Here is a 19,333-nt window from a genome sequence, read left to right as displayed (position 1 = left end):
AAATAAGTCATAAATATCTATGCAGTTAACCAGAGTGCCCCAAAATATATGAGGCAAACTCTGGCAAAACTGAAGAGAGAAATAAACATCTCTCCAATAATAGTTGGAGACTTCAACATATCACACACATCATTAGATAGAACAAATAGATAGAAGATCAACAAGGACACAGAACTTGAACAGTATGATAAATGAATTAGACCTAACAGAATGTTGCACCCAAACTCAGCAGATTATACATTCTTCTCAAGTGCCCATGGATCTTCCTCCAAGATAGAACACTTGTTAGGTCACAATCCAGTTCCTAATAAATATAAAAAGATTGAAATTATACAAAGTACCTTCTCAGATGATGATGGAATGAAACTTGAAATCAATAATAGACAGGAAAGAGGTAAATTTGCACATGTGTGGAGGCTAAACAACACACTCCAAAATAATCATTGGGTCAAAGAAGAAATTGCAAGTGAAATCTGTAAATACATTGAGGCATATGAAGACAAGAACACAACTTATCAAAACTTACGGGGTACAGCAAAGGCAGTCTTGAGAGGGAAATTTATAGCCCTGAAGGCCTATATTAAAGAAGAAGCAACAAAAAGAGACACAGAGGAGAGACAATACTAGATGCAGCAGACCAGGGAGTTGAGGTGGCACAAGAGATTGAGTACCTCTCTCCCACTCTGGAAGGTCCCAGATTGGTTCCCATTGCCACCTAAAAAGAGGATAAGCAGACACAGAAGAACATATAGTGAATGGACACAGAGAGTAAACAAAGGAGGGGGAAGGGGGAAGGATAAATCTTTAAAAGTAAATAAGTTTTAAAATTTAATTAAACTGACTACTTAAGCAAAAATAATATATTATGGGGTTTGTAGTATGTGTAGAAGTAAAAAGCAATAAGGCAAGAAAACAAAATAAAAGGCATACAGATTGGAAAAGGAAAATAAATAAAGAAGAAACAGGAGTGGATGTGGCTCAAGTGGTTGATCACCTGCTTCCCACATGGTATATCTTGGATTCAACTCCCGGTGCCTCCAAAAACAAAAAGCAAGCAAACAAATGAAAACACCAAGTCAGGGGAACCAGTGTGCCTCAGTGGTTGAATGCCAGCTTCCCACATAAGCAGTCCCACATGCAATCCCCAGCCCCCATACCTCAAAAAGTAATAAGAGAAAGAAGAAAGAAAAAGTTAAAAATAAAGATCTAACTGAACTGGAGACACTAGAAAAAGAACAGCAAACCAATCCCAAAGCAAGGAGAAGGAAAAAAATAATAAAGATTAGAGCAGAAATAAATGAAATTGAGAACAACAACCAAAAAAAAAAAAAACAAAACAAAACAGTAGAGAAAATCAGCAAAACCAAAAGCTGGTCCTTTGAGAAGATCAATAAAATTGACAAACTCTTAACCTCTACTAATAGAGAAAAAAAAGATACAAATAAATAAAATCATAAATGATAGAGGACAAGTTACAACTGACCCCACAGAAATAAAAAGGATCATAAGAGAAAATCAACAAAACAAAAAGCTGGTTCTTTGACATCACTAAAATCAGCAAACCCTTAGCTAGACTAATAGAAGGGGAAAAAGAAGATGCAAATAAATAAAATCAGAAATGAGGGGAGGGAAGTTATGACTGACCACACAAAAAAGGGATCATAGAAGGATATTATGAGAAACTGTATGCCAACAAACTAGACAACCTAGTTGAAGTGGACAAATGACTAGAAATGCACAATCAGTGTACACTGATGCTACAAGAAATACAAGAACTTAACAAACCATTTACATTTAAAGAGATTGAATCAATCATCAAAAATCTCTCAACAAAGAAAAGTCCAGGACCAGAGGACTTCACAGGTGAATTCTGCCAAGCATTTTGAAAGGTGTTAACACCAATTCTGTTTAAACTCTTCCAAAAAATTGAAGATGAGGGAAAATTACCCAATACATTTTATGAAGCCAACATCACTCTAATACCACAGCCAGATAAAACCACTACAAGAAAATAAAATTACAGACCAATCTCTCTAATGAACATAGATGTAAAAATTCTAAACAAAATACTTGCAAATCTAATCCAACAGCATATCAAAGGACTTTTACATTACAATCAAGTGGGATTTTTTCCTGCTATGCAAGTGTGGCAGTTTGAGATGATTTATGAATTCCAAAAAAAAGAGATTATGTCTGTAAATTGATCTATTCCTCTGAGTGTGATACCCTTTGATTGTATTAGAGTCGGCTGAGATGCTTTGATTAACTTATATTAAGATAAGGGCTTTTATTACACAGAAGAAGATACACAGAAATAGAGAGAGCTTCATAGATATGGCAGAGGAGAAAACTGGGCTCCAGAGAGAAATGAGCCATTTGCCTGATAGCTTGCAGCTGAAGAGACTAGAGCCCTGAGCAGCTAAGAAGGCCCTGGAAAGAAATGAGCCCCCCCCCCCCCCCCAGCCTACAACTGAGATCAGAAGAAACTGGGTCCATGGAGCCTTAAGAGGAAAGAGGAAGGCTAAACCCTTGCAGATATCACTCACTGTCTTGCTGCAGCATGTGGCAACAGAGTTTGGTGAGGAAGTAACCTTGAGTTGGACTCTTTAGGGCCTTGTCACTCTCAGCTTCTACCCCAAATAAATACCCTTTGTAAGTGCCAACATATTTCTGGTACTTCACATCAGCACCCCTTTGGCTGACTAATACAGCAAGGCTGGTTCAACATAAGAAAATCAATCAAAATAATACACCACGTTAACAAATTCAAGGGAAAGAAACAAATGATCAACTAAATTGATGCAGAAAAAGCATTCAACAAAATCTAGTACCCTTTCTTGATAAAAACACTTCAAAGATAGAAATATTAATAGAAGGAAAATTCTTCAGTATGCTAAAAGGCACATACGAAAAATCCACAGCCAACAATCATACTCAATGGGGAAAGGTTGAAAGCTTTCCTTCTAAGATCAAGAAAAGAGAAGGATGTCCACTGTCACCATTATTATGCAACATTGTATTAGAAATTCTAGCTAGAGCAATAGGACAAGAAAAAATAAATAGTCATCCAAACAGGAAAGAAGAAGTAAAACTGAGGTGAATATCAGGGAACAAATTCCACTTACAACAGCAAAAAAAGACTCATACTTAGGAATCAGTTTAACCAAAGCAGTACAAGACCTATATGCAGAAAACTACAAAACAATTCTAAAAGAAATCAGTGAAGACCTAAACAAATGGAAAGAACATTCCATGTTCATGAATTGGAAGACTAAACATCGAGAAGATGTCAATCCTACCCAAACTGATTTATAGATTAATACAGTACCAATCAAAATTCTAATAGCCTACTTTACAGAAATAGAAAAGGCAATTACCACATCCATTTGGAAGGGAAAGTGTACCCAAATAGCCAAAAGCATTCCAAAAAAGAAGAGTAACATGGGAGGAATTTCACTTCTGGCCTTGAAATATATTACAAAGCTGCAGTGGTCAAAATAGCATGGTACTGGCATAAAGATAGACACATTGATCAGTGGAATAAAATTAAGAATTCAGAAATAAACCCTTACCTCTATGGCCAGCTGGTTTTTGACAAACATACCAAGTCATGTTAACAGGACGAAACAGTCTCTACAACAAATGGTGCTGGGAGAAATGGACTCTATAACCAGAAGAATGAAAGAGAACCCCTATCTCACTCCCCATACAAGAATCAACTCAAAATGGATCAAAGACATAAATATAAAAGCCAGGAACATATAAAACTACTAGAAGAAAACTTAAAGACCTTGTGGTTGGGAAGCAGACTTGGCCCAGTGGTTAGGGCGTCTGTCTACCACATGGGAGGTCCGTGGTTCAAACCCCGGGCCTCCTTGACCCATGTGGAGCTGGCCCATGCGCAGTGCTGATGCACGCAAGGAGTGCCATGCCATGCAGGGGTGTCCCCCCGCATAGAGCAGCCTCACACGCAAGGAGTGCACCCCATGAAAGAAAGTGCAGCCTGCCTAAGAATGGCACTGCCCACACGGAGAGCTGACACAACAAGATGACACGACAAAAAGAAACACAGATTCCCATGCCACTGACAACAGAAGTGGACAAAGAAGAAGAAGCAGCAAAATAGACACAGAGAACAGGGGGGCGGGGGGAAGGGGAGAGAAATGAATAAATAAATCTTTAAAAATAAAAAATAAAAAAGACCTTGTGGTAGGTGGTGGTTTCTTGGACCTTACACCAAAAGCGTGTGCAACAAAATAAAAAATATGTAAATGGGAGCTCCTCAAAATTAAATACTTTTGCATCTCACAGGTCTTTATCAAAAGGGTGAAAAAGCAGCGAACTCATTAGGAGAAAATATTTGAAAATCACATGCCACTAACGGTTTAATATCCATGATATAAAAAGAGATGTTGGGAAGTGGACTTGGCCCAGTGGTTAGGAGGTACGCAGTTCAAACCCCAGGCCTCCTTGACCTGTGTGCAGCTGGCCCATGCGCAGTGCTGATGCACGCAAGGAGTGCCCTGCCACGTAGGGGTGTCCCTGCGTAAGAAAGCCCCACACACAAGGAGTGCGCTCCATAAGGAGAGCTGCCCAGCGCCAAAGAAAGTGCAGCCTGCCCAGGAATGGCACCATACACACAGAGAACTGATACAACAAGATGATATAACAAAAAGCACAGGGGAAGCGGACTTGGCCCAGTGGTTAGGGCGTCCGTCTACCACATGGGAGGTCCGCGGTTCAAACTCCGGGCCTCCTTGACCCCTGTGAAGCTGGCCCCTGTACAGTGCTGATCCGCGCAAGGAGTGCCCTACCACGCAGGGGTGTCTCCCGTGTAGGGGAGCCCCACGCGCAAGGAGTGCGCCCCATAAGGAGAGCCGCCCAGCGCAAAAGAAAGTGCAGCCTGCTCAGGAATGGCGCCACACACACACGGAGAGCTGACACAACATGATGACACAACAAAAAGAAACACAGATTCCCGTGCCTCTGACAACAACATTAGCGGACAAAGAAAAACACACAGCAAATAGACAGAGAACAGACAACTGGGGCGGCGATAGGGGCAGGGGGGCGATAAATAAATAAATCTTTTTTAAAAGAAAAAAAAGATGTTACAGCTCCACAATAAAAAGACAAATGGCACAATAGAAAATGGGCAAAATACATAAATAAATAATTGTCCAAAGAAGAAATACAAATGGTGATAAAAACACATGAAAAAAATGTTCAGCATCACTAATTATTAGGGAAATGCAAATCAAACGTACAATGAGATATCACACCTATCAGAATGGCCATTTTAAAAAGAACTACAAGTGTTGGAAAGGATGTGGAGAGATAGGAACACTTACTCAATGTTGGTGGGAATGTAGAATGGTACAGCTACTGTGGAGGACTATTTGGCAGTTCCTAAAGAAGTTGAATATAGACTTGCCACGTGACCCTGCTTTACCACTACTGGGTATATATTCAGAAGAACTGAGAGCAGTGACAGAGCAGTGACACAGTGACACATCAGTATATACTGATGTTCACAGCAGCATTATTTACGCTTGCCAAAAGTTGGAAACAACGCACATGTCCATCAACCAATGAATGGATAAACTGTGATGTATTCACACAATGAAATATTATGCAACTATAAGAAGAAACAAAGTCAGAAAGCATATAAAAACATAAATCAGGAGGACATTATGTTGAGTGAAGGAAGTCACAGAAAAAGACAAATACCGTATGATTGTGCTACTATGAGCTACATATATTGTATAACATATGAGCCAATTTATAAAAAATGTAAATATAAATCAATTTATAAAGATGAAATTAGATTAGTGGTTATATAGGGCTGGGGACGTCATGCTAAGGGGTATAGAGTTTTTCTTTTTGGAGTAATGAAATGGTTCTAAAATTTTTGTGATGAATGCACAACATTGTGATTATACTAAAAACCATGGATTATACACTTTAGATAGTTTGGGGTTAATTTCTTACTTCAAAAGACTCAAATTTTACTGAGAAACCAGAGACTTGTGTTTACTCTTGACTAACCCCCTTAGCCTATAATCTCGTTTTTTCTCTTTTCCTATAGACAGACCTAGAGATGGTCACTGAAGACCTTGCACAAAAAGTCAATAGGCCTTATCTTCGCACACCCCGCCACAAGATCATCAAGGCGGCATGCCTTGTACAGCAGAAGAGGCAGGAGTTCTTGGCATCTGTGGCTCGAGGAGTTGCTCCTGCTGACTCTCCAGAAGCTCCAAGGCGCAGGTAAAAAGGATGTACATTGTGGAAATCATCCTAGCTTCTTCCACACATGCCAGCAGTTTTCTTTTTCATCCAACTAGAGTTCACATTCTAAGTAGTTACTTGAACTTAGGATGAGCTATAGCTGATAAAAGTTAACTTGTTTTTAGTAATTTCCCCCGGTGCTGTTTCTATTTTTCTTGTTATTTTTAGTTTGTCCTTATGTAGTTTCTCAGACTAAATTGGGCTAGGTTAATTTCACACTTTGGGTAAACTCAATTGAAAGAATATTCTGGGAGTGGATGTGTGTGGCACAAGTGGTTGAGTGCCTCCTTCCCACGTGAGAGGTCCCAGGTTTGGTTCCATTGCCTCCTAAACAACAACAAAAACAAAATAGCAAGGAAAACAAACAAAAAACCAATTCAGGGGAGCTGATGTGGCTCAGTGGTATGTAGTGATATGGTAGTATACATATCTTATGATGTAATAGTTGAAAACCTTGCCAACTTGATAAGCATATCTGTCTTTATATGGTAAAAGATTGAGAAAACATTTGAAATCTCATATTAGTAAATTTATTCAAGTGATGTAAATAATCCATTAAAGAACAGTTGAGTTTTGGTTGTTTTATTTCAGATACTTACACTGCTTTTGCCATTATAAATTGAACCATATTTTCTTATAATCATTGTAGACAATAGAAATTCCTTTGACCCCATTTTTACATAAATAATTAGAAGCAATCATGAAATACTTTGTTATAATATGTTGACTTTTTTCCATCATTTCACACAAACATAAAACAATTTAGAATTTGAAAGAAAAAAAGGTGGTCATTTTAAATATATTTTTATAGTTGATTTACTTTATTTAAGCATGTTCCAAAGAGAGGAATGAAAAGTAATGTTCAGAGGGCACAAGGGTCTGATTGTTCGCACTTTGTAGTACTAATAATAAATCAAATGGTATGTCTAATTTCTTTGTAGCTTTGCTGGTGGAACATGGGATTGGGAATATTTAGGATTTGCATCACCTGAGGTAATTGCTTTTGGGGCTTTTTTTTTTTTTTTTTTAATTGTATTTTTCCTTAGCAGTCCTGCTTGCATTTGTTCCCTCGTGTACTTTAAATCCTACTGAGATTGTCAGCTACGCTTTCTCTTTATTTTGTAACAAAACTTTCTCAATAGAGCTATATACCATATTGGATTCTTATCACATTATTAAAGGCATCCCCTTTTATTGTTTTTAATTACTGAAAAGTCAAAATTAAGGCAAATTTACAGCATGTGTTTTTAGAAAATATATTCCAATTTATTCGTAGAGATATAAATTTTGTTAGAAATGTTAGAATATTTCTAGTTGTAATATTGTTTCAGTCTATTAAAAAATATAAAGAAACAAGTCTGTTTTTATAATGTTATTACAACAACCTAAGAGAATTGATTTGTAATTAATTGCTAAAGCAGAAAGCTGACCTTAACAATGTTAATGCAGAAGGAAATTTGCTTCTTGGTTGCATTCTACTTCCCTTTAGGATTTTCACACTACTCTTAGCTTGTTTGCTATTGATACAACTTTTCGAAAATGTTTTAAAAATATTTAAAATACTAATACTGCAAGTAGCCTGCTGAAAGGTAGCTACAAAATAAAAATTAGAGTAAAAACCTTAATTATATTGCTTTTTTCCAAGATTTAAATTGCCACTGTCATCACTGAGTCTAATTTGAAATTGATTTAGCAGTTCTACTTCTGCATACTCCCTTGTTTTTTATGAAAGAGTAGTCCATTCAATGTTTATATTATTATAACTTTTTAGCTTAATTGTTGGAGGGGATCAGAGCAAATGGCAAAACTTTGTTTATACTTATAGCTTATGTGTTTTCTGTAAGAAAAACAGTGAAATTGTTATCCAAAAATGACCGTGGCTTATTTAAATCAGATCCTTTCTCTTTTCAGCTGCTGAGGATACTTGCAATCACCTTGTAGCCTTTTGTATTAGTAGATATATCCAAGAAAATATTGAGGGGAACAAAGTGTGCTTAGATTTCTGATATGGAAATGTTAAGTAAATTGAAAAAAAAAAGTTAAAACTAATGAAATTTTTATTGTAAACCAAATTATGAATCTTTTTCTCTACCTAATCTTACACTTATTATTTCTGTTATAATACAGTCACAGCTTTGGATATATTGTCATAAATTTCTACCTAAAAAGAAGAATAAACGAGCTTCAGATATTTAAATTTTTAAAAATGTAAAAATGTTAGTATTTCAAGGTAGAAACATATTTTATCATAAATAAAATCTTTACCAATCTATTCACAATCATGTATGCATCATTTTGCAGCTTCCAGCTCTGACAGTGACCTTAGGAGTGCTGAAGCATTTGACATTGAATACTTAAGAATCTACTAATATGACTGTCTTAGCTTCATTTAGAAATGAATAGGAAGACTTGCCACCCCACATATGAATATTTATACATAAAATTATTGAGCACTTTTTTCTCCAGAGATTGAAAATTATGAAAGTATAGATAACATTTCCTCCTTAAATTTACTTTGTGACTTGATAAATTTTACAAATATTATCTAATTCACTATTTTTCTATTCTTTAAAGTCTTTGGCACATTAAAACACCAAGTTTTTATGTAAACCTTATTGCAAATCTAAGAAATTACTACATAATTTGAAACTTTCACATTCTGTATGTGTGTTCCTGAATATCAAGTAGCTACCAAAACTATATTTAAATCTATTCATTCTTTGCCTAATACAGAAGATGAAAAAATTAATTTTGCCAAACGCCAATAGACTTTTGGATTGAATTTATATTTTTTTCAGTAAAATTGGTTTTAAGGGAACAAATATTTATTTTATATGTTTTATATGTTTGTTTTATATGACTTTGTTTTATATGACTTCAATATGACTTCAAAGGCAGTAGAATGCAGGGGAAAGAGTAACACCTGGATTCATATAAGTTCTAGCTCTGTAACTTACAAAGAACTTAAGCTGTATTCTTCCTTAATTTCTCATCTTTAAAATATGGGTGGTGATACCTACCCCACAGGAATTCTGGAAGGATTAAGGAACTAGGTAAGTCACTGACAAAATTGGTGCCCAATAAATTGTAGCTGTTGTTTAAAAACAAAAACAAAAACAGAAACTAAAACAAAAAACGTCTAGCATGTTTTTCCCTATAAATCCTAGAACTTTTCAATCTACTCTGTAGCCTTAACACTCAAGTTATTTATAGTATCCTAACTGTAGCCTTTTCATATGTTTAGATCTTAGGACTCCTTGGAAATTTTCATATGAATTTAAGTTTACAAAAACTGTTTTTTAAGCCTGTTGTGTTGTGAGAGAATATCATGGATTTTCTATCAAAATAGAAATATTTGCATACTTGTTTTTAAATCACTATGTTTTCTTAAATTGGAAATATGTATATTCAGTGGTCAGTAATAGTTTATTTAGTTGAGAATAAATTTGTAACATTGTCAAGTCTACAAAGTAAACAAATTCTCCCTAAAACTTGTATTGAGATAAACTTTTCATGTCAATTTGCTTAAGAAATATGATGACCCATTGAGCCATAATACATAACAGGTCATCTCATTTGAGGTCATGGGCCTCCAGGAAATGTGGAAATGATGCCCCTGTTCCACAGAAAATTTTAAAGAATCTAAATAACCCCTTGCGCACCCTTGGGGCACCTGTAGTATTTTCCCTTGATTGGTGTCTAATCTGGTAAGGTACTTCCCACCTCATATTAGAGTGTGTTTAGGTAAATAAGTTTAAATAAATTTAACCAAAATGATATGATGTTAACCTTGTCTTCACTTAGTCCTAGTACTTTGACAGTATAAGCATATTGAATATTCTGGGTAACCAGGATAATCAATAAACCTCATGTTTTAGTGTTTATCATGGAAAGTTTCTATTATAATTCTCAAAATTACACTGCTATGCTGACCTCTTTTCTATTCTTCTGTCACTAAAATGTGGAAAAGTAAATTCCTACTCAGGTAGCAGGTAGTCCCAGGCCTTTGGTAATAGTCTTTGGTCACAGCAGATCCATTTAAACTGTTGTTGGAAATGTAAAACAGACTTGGGGACATCCATCAAAATCTGTGTTCTTCCCATATGCTAAATAGAACACATTTCCCCTGTCTGCGTTGTAGATAACCCCACTTCTTGTCTAATATACAATTAGGAAGCCAAATAACTTCTTCTTTTAAAACAAACCTAATATTTTTATTTTAATCTAGTCATGTGGCTTGTGAGTATAGAATGTGTCAGTCCAAAAGAATACAAAAATACAACAATCTGGCAGATACTAAACAGTGTGTATTCTTTTGTTGTTGTTCTGTTGCATATATCATGGTCACTTTTTCAAACGTACACCTCTAAGAAGAGCCAACTTATATTAGTAAAATTATTATTTTATTAGTGATATTAAATAACAAGACCCTAGAAATCATAAGACATATGAAGTAAGGCCAGTTATGATACAGCATGGGGCTTGCAAGTATTCCCAATTTATCTAGACAATTATAATGGCTATTTGACAATTTTCTTTTTCCATTTTACCTTTTCTGTTCCTTGGCATGGCAATACTTGAAGTTTCTTTCTCCAAGTGATTTTATAATATATGTATAAAATCACACTTTTTCCCCTGGGAAAAAAGTGTGTTTGTTTTATTTGCATAAAAACTTGCATGCTCTTCTGTATTTTATAACCTTTGGTTTATGCAGGAATATGCTGAATTTCAGTATCGAAGGAGGCACAGACAACAACGCCGTCGAGGAGATGTGCACAGTCTGCTCGGGAATCCTCCAGACCCTGAAGAGCCAAGTGAAAGCACTTTAGGTAAGCATTTGGGTTGGCTGTGTTTTATGAGACTGACTCATTTAAATGTTTATGAAATAGTTTGTAATTTAGACTTACAATAAATGTGTAAAACTTTCTCTTGTCCCAGGATACATTAGAACAGGGGGCTTAGAAACATGGGCTGTGGATTCATCCCCGATCTCTGTTTGTATTAGCTGTGTAACTTTATTCAGGTCACTTAACCTCTCTAAGCTCCCATTTCTTCATTATACAGAAGCAATAATACTGCCACCTTGTAGGTTTATTGTGATGCTACCTTGAAGCTTCACTGTGAGGATTGAGACGATGCATCTAAAACCCTATATATGTAGCACCTAGTGAACGTTCAGTAAATTGATACTATTATTGTGTTCATGGAATATTTTTCTCCTAGCCTCTATTCACCTATGAACATTCTTTATAAGAGAATTTCTAGTACTTAGAGATAAATTATTTTAATCATTCAACTTTTAAATGTTACATTATTAACTAAAAATCTTGAAACTATGTCAGCAGATCATCAATAAATCAGGGTCAATGGGACTAAAGATTTGCTTTTCAGGTTATTATAATTCCCCAGGTTTTTTTCTCCTTTCATGTTAATTTATTGGTCTTATGCAATTATTTATTCTTTTTCTAATATTTCTTTTTCTTTAGATAAAAAAATAAATTTTTTTAGAAAAAATTTATTGAACTATGTCATTCATACATGAACATAAACAAAAAGTATAGTAAAATTTGTGAATTTACAAAACAAACATGCATATCATCACACAAGGCTCCCATACATCTCCCCACCACCACCACCTTGCATTGTTGTGAAACATTTGTCACGAACTATGACCCAAATGTTTTAATTTTAATAAATCCAAAAACAAAAAAGCCTTTGTTATTGCTTAAGAAAAAAGAGAAATGAATAGTAGCACTTAGGTTTGTGAATAGAACTATATATGTTGCAAGCAGCAATGCAGGAGTTAAAACATGGCTTTGAAATAATAGTTTTAGATATATATTGTTGCTTATGGTAAGTCAAACATGGATGAGAAATAACTGAAAGATTAAGTGAAGGTTAGACAAAAGTTTCCGCCAGCACTGAATGAATGAGAAATCGCCATTAAAACGCCTTATGGGTAAAAGAAATCAATCTTACTTGCCCATTGTTTCTGGTACCACCTGCTTTTGACACAGATACCCCAGAAGGTGGCAGCAGCCGCAGACCAGGCGCCTCTGTAGTAAGTTCTGCGTCTATGAGTGTGCTGCACAGCTCTTCCCTGCGTGACTACACCCCTGCCAGTCGCTCAGAAAACCAGGACTCTCTTCAGGTAGCTTTCCCAGACAGCCTCACTGTCCAAGCTTTTGCTCTCTTCCTGTTTAGCTTGGTTTCCTATTTTTATTTTTATTGCTTTCCTTCTTCTTTCCATTCTAAAATCTTTGTTTTGAAGATGTGCTAGGAAAAAAGATTCTTGCATTTCAGGTTTTTCTTAAGCATCTTTTTTTTTCTTTTAACATGGGCATGGAGAAAATTATAAGATTTAAGTGGATGAAATAATTCTCCCATATAAATAGAAGTAATCAGTTTTCTGTTTGGTAAAGGAAAGGTTGTAAACCACATTGGGTTAAATCATTTTTCCTTTAGTCAAATTTTAAAATGGTTTTACTTTCTATTGCCTCAGGCTCTGAGTTCCTTAGATGAAGATGATCCCAATATCCTCCTCGCAATACAGTTATCACTGCAAGAGTCTGGGCTGACCATGGATGAAGACACTAGAGACTTCCTTAGTAATGAAGCATCCTTAGGAGCTATAGGCACTTCTTTACCTTCTAGGCTGGACTCGGTGCCTAGGAATACAGGTAGCCCTCGGGCTGCTTTGAGCAGCTCTGAGCTGTTGGAACTTGGTGACAGCCTCATAAGACTAGGGGCAGAAAGTGACCCGTTTTCAACTGATACCCTTAGTTCACACCCTCTCAGTGAATCAAGAAGTGAATTCTTTCCCTCATCCAGTGATCCCAACACAGCTGGCCAGGACCCCAACATCAGTGACAATCTTCTTGGCAACATCATGGCTTGGTTTCACGACATGAACCCTCAGAGTATTGCCCTGATTCCTCCAGCAACTACTGAGGTCAGTGCAGATTCTCAGCTACCCTGTGTCAAAAATGAGTCAGAATATATGAGGGATGTGGAACAGGTACAACCAGAAGAAGATTCAGTTTTTGAAGATGCTGTTGTAAGTGAAGATAGAAGACACCAAATAGAAGAAGAAAATTCTTTGGATGAAAATATTCTGGCTGGGGAAGCAACATCTCATGTCAACAGTGGTGAGGAGGAAACCAGCAAGGGGGATGGTTTAGATATCTCAAGTCAAGCACCTCAAACCTCAAGTGACTGGCCTGAACAAATACATTTAGTGTGAACTGCAAAATCCCAGGTACAGATGGAACACTAGGTGGAATATGCATTACAGAGACTTTGATCCACTTAATTCCAACTCGATTATAAACCACTAACATTAGAAACATATGAAAGGAGTTCCCTTGAATGGTAGCTTCGTTTTCCATTTTAACCTTACAGGGAATTTCTTTTGTATTTAATGGGATAGCTTTCCCCTTTTTTGCTGACAAAGAAGAGCATGAAAAAGAGAGAGAAATTCAAATGGAATAAATATGTTATATTCCACAGTGTAAGTAAATGCAGTTTTCTGTTTAGCCTAAGGTTGGTAATACTTAAATTGAACGTTTAAATTATAGGCTTACTGCCTAATCCTTGGGTGGTTTTCCTTTTTTTTTTTTTTTTCATTCTAGGAGTTGACTTTGGAGAGATCTAATAACATTTTGTTCCTCAATCTCTTTTTATGCTCTTCCAAAACTTTATTTCCTTCCTTTTTGTCTGAGCAGTGTGAATTGGTGTATCCAGTGCTTCTTTTTAGTGCTGCATCTACCACATTGTAATTAGTTTTAATTTTCACATGATTCAAAGATTTCTTTTTATGTCTATTTACAGTCCAATTGTGCCAAACTCTGACTAGTGCGCTGACTAACAAGGTGTTTTGGTGTGCCGTGTCCTAGAGTGCCCCGAAGCAGTTTCACCATTTTCGGAAGTAAAAGGTGCCACTTGGTAGCAATGATATTTCAGAATTTAAGGGGCTTTCGTTGCCAGGGAGACTGCATTTTTTAAAAATGTAGCCTGTAGCTTAAATTAACTAAACCTAATGCTGCTGTTAAATACAGTTTATTTTAATAATTAAAATACAGTTGATTAGCAACAGCGGTGCTGTATTTTAAGAGACACTTTATTGGAAGTGCAATCATAGTTCTTTGTTTTCACAATTTTACAGTGCATTCTAATTACTAATGGGTGCAATTACTTTTAATGGTGTTTTATAAAATAGAAAAAAAGTGGAGTTTTCATGAGTTAGAGTAAATCCCACAATTATTAAAAAGTTGAATAAAACATCCTACGCAACATGTTACTGTGCCTTTGCCTAACCTAAATGGATAGTTGCCAGTTAAATAAGTGAGTAATTCAAATTTCAATGTCTCTTCTGAAGTAACTATGCTATGAATTGCAAAGACCTCCATAAAACCACCCATGGCCTTGCCTTTACAGTAAATATAACAACTAAATGTTCAATCAGTTTGTTTGCCTAAATAGCAAATGCTGAGATGTGTTTGTTCTATTGCACAATACTCATTTGTTGTGTGATTATGTTTAGTGTTGAAACAAATCACCTTCCTAGTTATCAGTGTCTTACTGTGAAGAAAATATTGGTCTTTGTTGTAATTAAGATAAATTGGTACAGTGTGTAATTAAAACTAGAGTAAACTGTTGGAATGGCTGTTTTACTTACATATTATCAAAACTAGTATAACATAAGCAAGATAGATATGCAACACTCCATTTAAATGTTTTCCCAGAAATCTACAGATACCAAAATTTCAGTACCGTGTTTCTCCAGGCAAGTCCTGGGCTGGATAAAAGATTAAATTAGTATTACTATCCACCTGAGTTGTGATTATGGTTTTGATTATTTCTTTGTTCCCAACCTTGCTTTTGAAATCTTTGGATTCATATGGCTAGGACATTATATTAAAGTATTTAATATTCCTCAGGTTCCCATGGAATAAACTGTGTGGAAATTGCTCCTATGCCGTGGATATCACAAGTACACATTAGTTTTTATTTCCCCAATTATCAGAAGCATTGGCATCAATCTTTACTACAGTTAGTTGGGAAAATATTAGCTTTATCTACAGTGTATTACTGTATATTAAACTGAAATAGTCCATTAAAGGATTTTTTTACAAATTTATTTTGGATTAAAAATAACACCAATAAGTTTTTAGACCAAGTTGTAATTTTTTCAATAGAAAGAGTCTTTGTGTCACATTGAGACATCTTGCAAAGCTGCAATAAGGTGAGAAAGAGTGCTGTGTGTGAAGGCAGTAGTGGTGGGTTCTGGTTTCCTTGACCTTGTGCCAGTATCCTTTGTTTCTGCGCTGTTCTCTCCTGAGCATGAAAATGATCATTATCCAGTTTGTATTTCCTCGGTACATATTTTAAACAACAACATAGTCATTGACTTTAGCAATTCAGAAGTAACATTTGGCAAAGCCTATTTTGTAAACAAGTTAATTTTATAATGTAAAAAAAAAATTAATCTAACCTTGACTTGTTATTTGCACTTTCATAGTCTCTACTTGATACATTCCCACTTTATATACAGTAGAATTCTACAAACGTGTAGATGTTTGGCCAAATGAATGCTGTTAATAATATGTAAAATTCTTTGATTAAAATTTATTACTTAAACTACTTCCATTTTGTCTCATTACATTATGGACTTCATTTTAATCAAGTCAGGAAGCTGAGTTTCATCAAATTAAATTCCCTCCCATATGATGGGATGAATTTGCTTCTTACGTGTAATTGATTACACTAGACCACTCACTGAGCATTTTATACCCTAATGATTAACCCCAAAATAGTGCATGACAATGTGTTAAAACATTGTGACTCCAATGCTCATTTTATTTTCATCACTATATCTTTCAGGAGAAAATGTTCAAACTTTTCCATGAAACCTCTAATAGAAATACACAAAAAGTTATGATTTTGTGATGGTTTGTGAAGTTGCTTAGGACAGGGAAATTTTTTTATGCTAGATGAACAGAAATTCCTGCCTCTCTATCCATTTTTATTATTCCATTCCTTCTTAGTTACCAGAACAGCCTTGGCATCTGAACTTCTGTGCACACACACAAGTTCCAGGCCACCAGTTGGTGCTTCATGGAGCATCCCAGTGATAATCTTTTAAAGTCATGTCATTTTATTTATGCTTTTCATTGTGTGGAGCTGAAGCTTCACTACCAATATGCATACAATGAGTTCTTTAAATGTTATTTGTCACAGCCACTGATTCTCTCCCTTCTTACCTGTTAAGAATTGAAAAACAGTTACAGATAGTATATCTCTAAAGAAGTAAATTTTGGAATCTAAGTATTACATGTTAAACTTTTTTTTTTTAAGCTGAAATAAAAACTCCATAGGAAAAACATTTTCTTCGACTGAGTAGCAGTTTTATCTCAGCATTGGTTATGAATTTACTGGGTGTTCTCCTTGTTCTAACTTTCTCACCAGAATAGTAGATTTCTGTCTAGGAAGATATAAGTGGACCTTTCTAGACTGTATTATGTGATAGTCCCTTATGTTTAGGAACTGGCTGCAGTCATAACTCAAAGAAAGATGGGCCATAAAAGTCTCCTTTACCTCTGTGTTTCACTTAAGACTGACAGGTGGCTGATAAACTGAGGGCTGGCTAAACTTGTGAAGGAATTCATTCTTTACAGTCTTTAATACTGTAATAGTAAATATTTTTGATAAGGCTATACTGCATCTCTTAGCCAGCCATCTTATCATCTATTGCACAAGGGCCTAGCCTGCAAGAGGCATCCGTTTACTGGCAGTTTTATAGAGATAGACATGAAAGAGTGGACAAACAAAATAGAAAGGGACAAATCTAGGAAGAGACGGTCCTCCTTGGGCCTCCTATGCTTCTACACATCTTGCTCAGTGTTTCTAGCAAGGCCCTGATTGCAATTTTACCTGGGCCATTTCTCAGTTTACTCAGCTGGTAACCTTGATAAAGTAACATCTTCCCAGACAAAGAACAGGCTGAACTGCTTTCTATAAAAACAGTGGGTTCCTCACTACAACATAAACCTGCTGCAGACTTGGCAACCATCTGGGCCCACTGCATTGCCCCTGTGGAACTGGGAACAAGGGGAACTGATGGAAACATTCTGGTGTCTTTACTGTCTGTTGTGCCATCAGTGATAAGAGCATTTGCCTCTAACCCAGGAGCCCTATGTCTTTTGTCAGCATCAATGAAACCGACAGGCTGACCTACTGGTTTATCATAGGGAAAAATCAATCCCAGGCCCAACAGTTTTGGCAACAGGGATGGGATGCTGACAAGGACATGATTTTCTGGAAGAGGAACCATGGACAAAGTTCAGGAATATAAGAAGAGACCCTGAGATCTGGTAATGAATGTTCTCACCCAAGTGATCGTTAAGGGCCAGGAACAAGTAAGGGTTCCCCACTGTCCTACCTATTTATGAATAAGAGTAAATATTTAGAGGCTTAGTTGTGAGAGGTATGCTTGCAATCAGAGAAATGTTTTCATGATGAGGGGTCAGCAATTCCTGCAACCCTACCTGAAAAGACAGTACAGCTGAGTCTGAAAGTCCCAAAATATTGCTTGATGGGTACAGAATTTGTTTTGGGTGATGAAAACGTCTTGCTAATTGATGGTGGTAATGGCAGCATAATATAAATGAGTGTAATTAATGCCACTGAATTGTATACTTAATGATCAAAATGGCAAATTTTATGTTATATATGTTACCACAATAAAGTGAATTTTTTAAAAAAGAAGTCCCCATACCTAAAATAAATGTTATTAGCAATGAGGACCTTGCTATTCAATTAAGGGCTTTGGGTGAATTAAAAACATGAGAAGTTCATTTGATTGAGCTTCGCTGGGTCAAAGTACTGTTCTCACGTGAAAGTGAGCACAAAGCCTTGCTGAAAAACGCAGAGCAGGCCACAGTCACGTACCTGGCCCCTACCACAGCCAATCAGCCAGCAACAAGAACAAGGTGCTGGGTGCAGGAGTAGCAGAAGGCACCAAATACTGCAAAATAAAATGCAGTTCCCTGGGCTTTGGTTCTCTCTGGATGCTGAGAGGTACCTTGCTGCCACTGGAGAGGTAATGTGAGGGCGCACGGCGGACAGCGGGCGGTGTCAAGGGCGGACGCACAGTGGCGCGAACATTGCTGCGGAGACGGAGAGTGGTGGCAACGCGTCTGCTTTATTGAGGAAGACAAGTGTTTATATAGGCTAGGGCGCTGGCGGTAGCAAGGCTAAGCCAAATAAGGCAATGTATGTGAGGGGAGGCCGCTAATTGGCTGGGGGACGGTTTGGGGGTGAGGTACAAGGGTAAGGGGCGACGTGTGGGGTGCGGATTGGCTTAAGCTGAAGGCGACCTCCAATTGGTTGTTGGAGGCTGTTGCTAGGTAAAGGGGCAGAGGTGAGGTTATCATTCTGGCAGGGGGTATATGGAGGCTGGGGCAGAAGATAAGGGGAAGTTGTGGGTTGGGTTCTGGTGAGGCGCGGGAGAGGCAGGCCTATTACCCTAGGGCGGCCCCTATGGAGACTGGATGCTGGGTGGAGATAGAGGAGGCAGCCGTTAGGGGCAAGAGTAGCAGGGGGGCGACAATCTACCCGCACCAAGCACTCACCCAGCAGGAGACGAGGCCTCATCTCAACGTGCTGGAGATGTTAAGCCATTGAGTCACATGGCTTCCATGGGTCATTCAGCTTCAGCAAAAGCACAGCAGCACAGTAATAGCTGCCAGTTTTCAACAGGTATACTTGGCTGTGTCAGGCAGGTGTGCTGTCCCAGCACTCAGTCCAGTCTCTGCTGGATCACCTAAATGCAAAATGGACTGACTCCCATCTGGCTCTCTGGAGTAGGATACACTAACAGGGAAGTAACTGGAGTTAGAAAAGTCTCTGGGGGAAAAAAAATGCTGTAAGACAGGAAAGGTCCCAGAACTGAAAAATGTAATGAAAAGGGGGACACTGAGTGAGGGAAAGAATTTAAACAAATTATAGGAGCTGGGAAGAAAATTCTGCAAAAAAAAAAACAAAA

General features: G+C 37.0%; 1 protein-coding gene across 5 annotated transcripts in view; it reads left to right on the top strand.

Moving 5' to 3' along the window:
- The window catches only part of ANKIB1 (ankyrin repeat and IBR domain containing 1), a 187,113-nt gene extending 169,059 nt beyond the window's left edge, over positions 1-18,054 (top strand). For 3 of the 5 annotated variants that reach the window (XM_004475711.5, XM_058296987.2, XM_023583858.3), the window contains 5 exons: positions 6,089-6,267; positions 7,230-7,281; positions 11,003-11,117; positions 12,306-12,439; positions 12,791-18,054. In XM_004475711.5, the coding sequence (XP_004475768.2) occupies positions 6,089-6,267; positions 7,230-7,281; positions 11,003-11,117; positions 12,306-12,439; positions 12,791-13,531 (1,221 nt within the window). In that variant the 3' untranslated portion in view covers positions 13,532-18,054. The remainder of the gene's footprint in view (positions 1-6,088; positions 6,268-7,229; positions 7,282-11,002; positions 11,118-12,305; positions 12,440-12,790) is intronic. The other 2 variants (XM_004475712.5, XM_058296988.2) reach the window with 1 other exon arrangement.
- Positions 18,055-19,333: the final 1,279 nt, after the last annotated feature.

Source organism: Dasypus novemcinctus, chromosome 5 (assembly GCF_030445035.2).
Source record: "Dasypus novemcinctus isolate mDasNov1 chromosome 5, mDasNov1.1.hap2, whole genome shotgun sequence".
In the NCBI taxonomy this organism is placed as follows: Eukaryota; Metazoa; Chordata; class Mammalia; order Cingulata; family Dasypodidae; genus Dasypus; species Dasypus novemcinctus.
The sequence above is the reverse complement of the archived record's forward strand: the minus strand, read 5'-3'. Positions and strand labels throughout refer to the sequence as shown.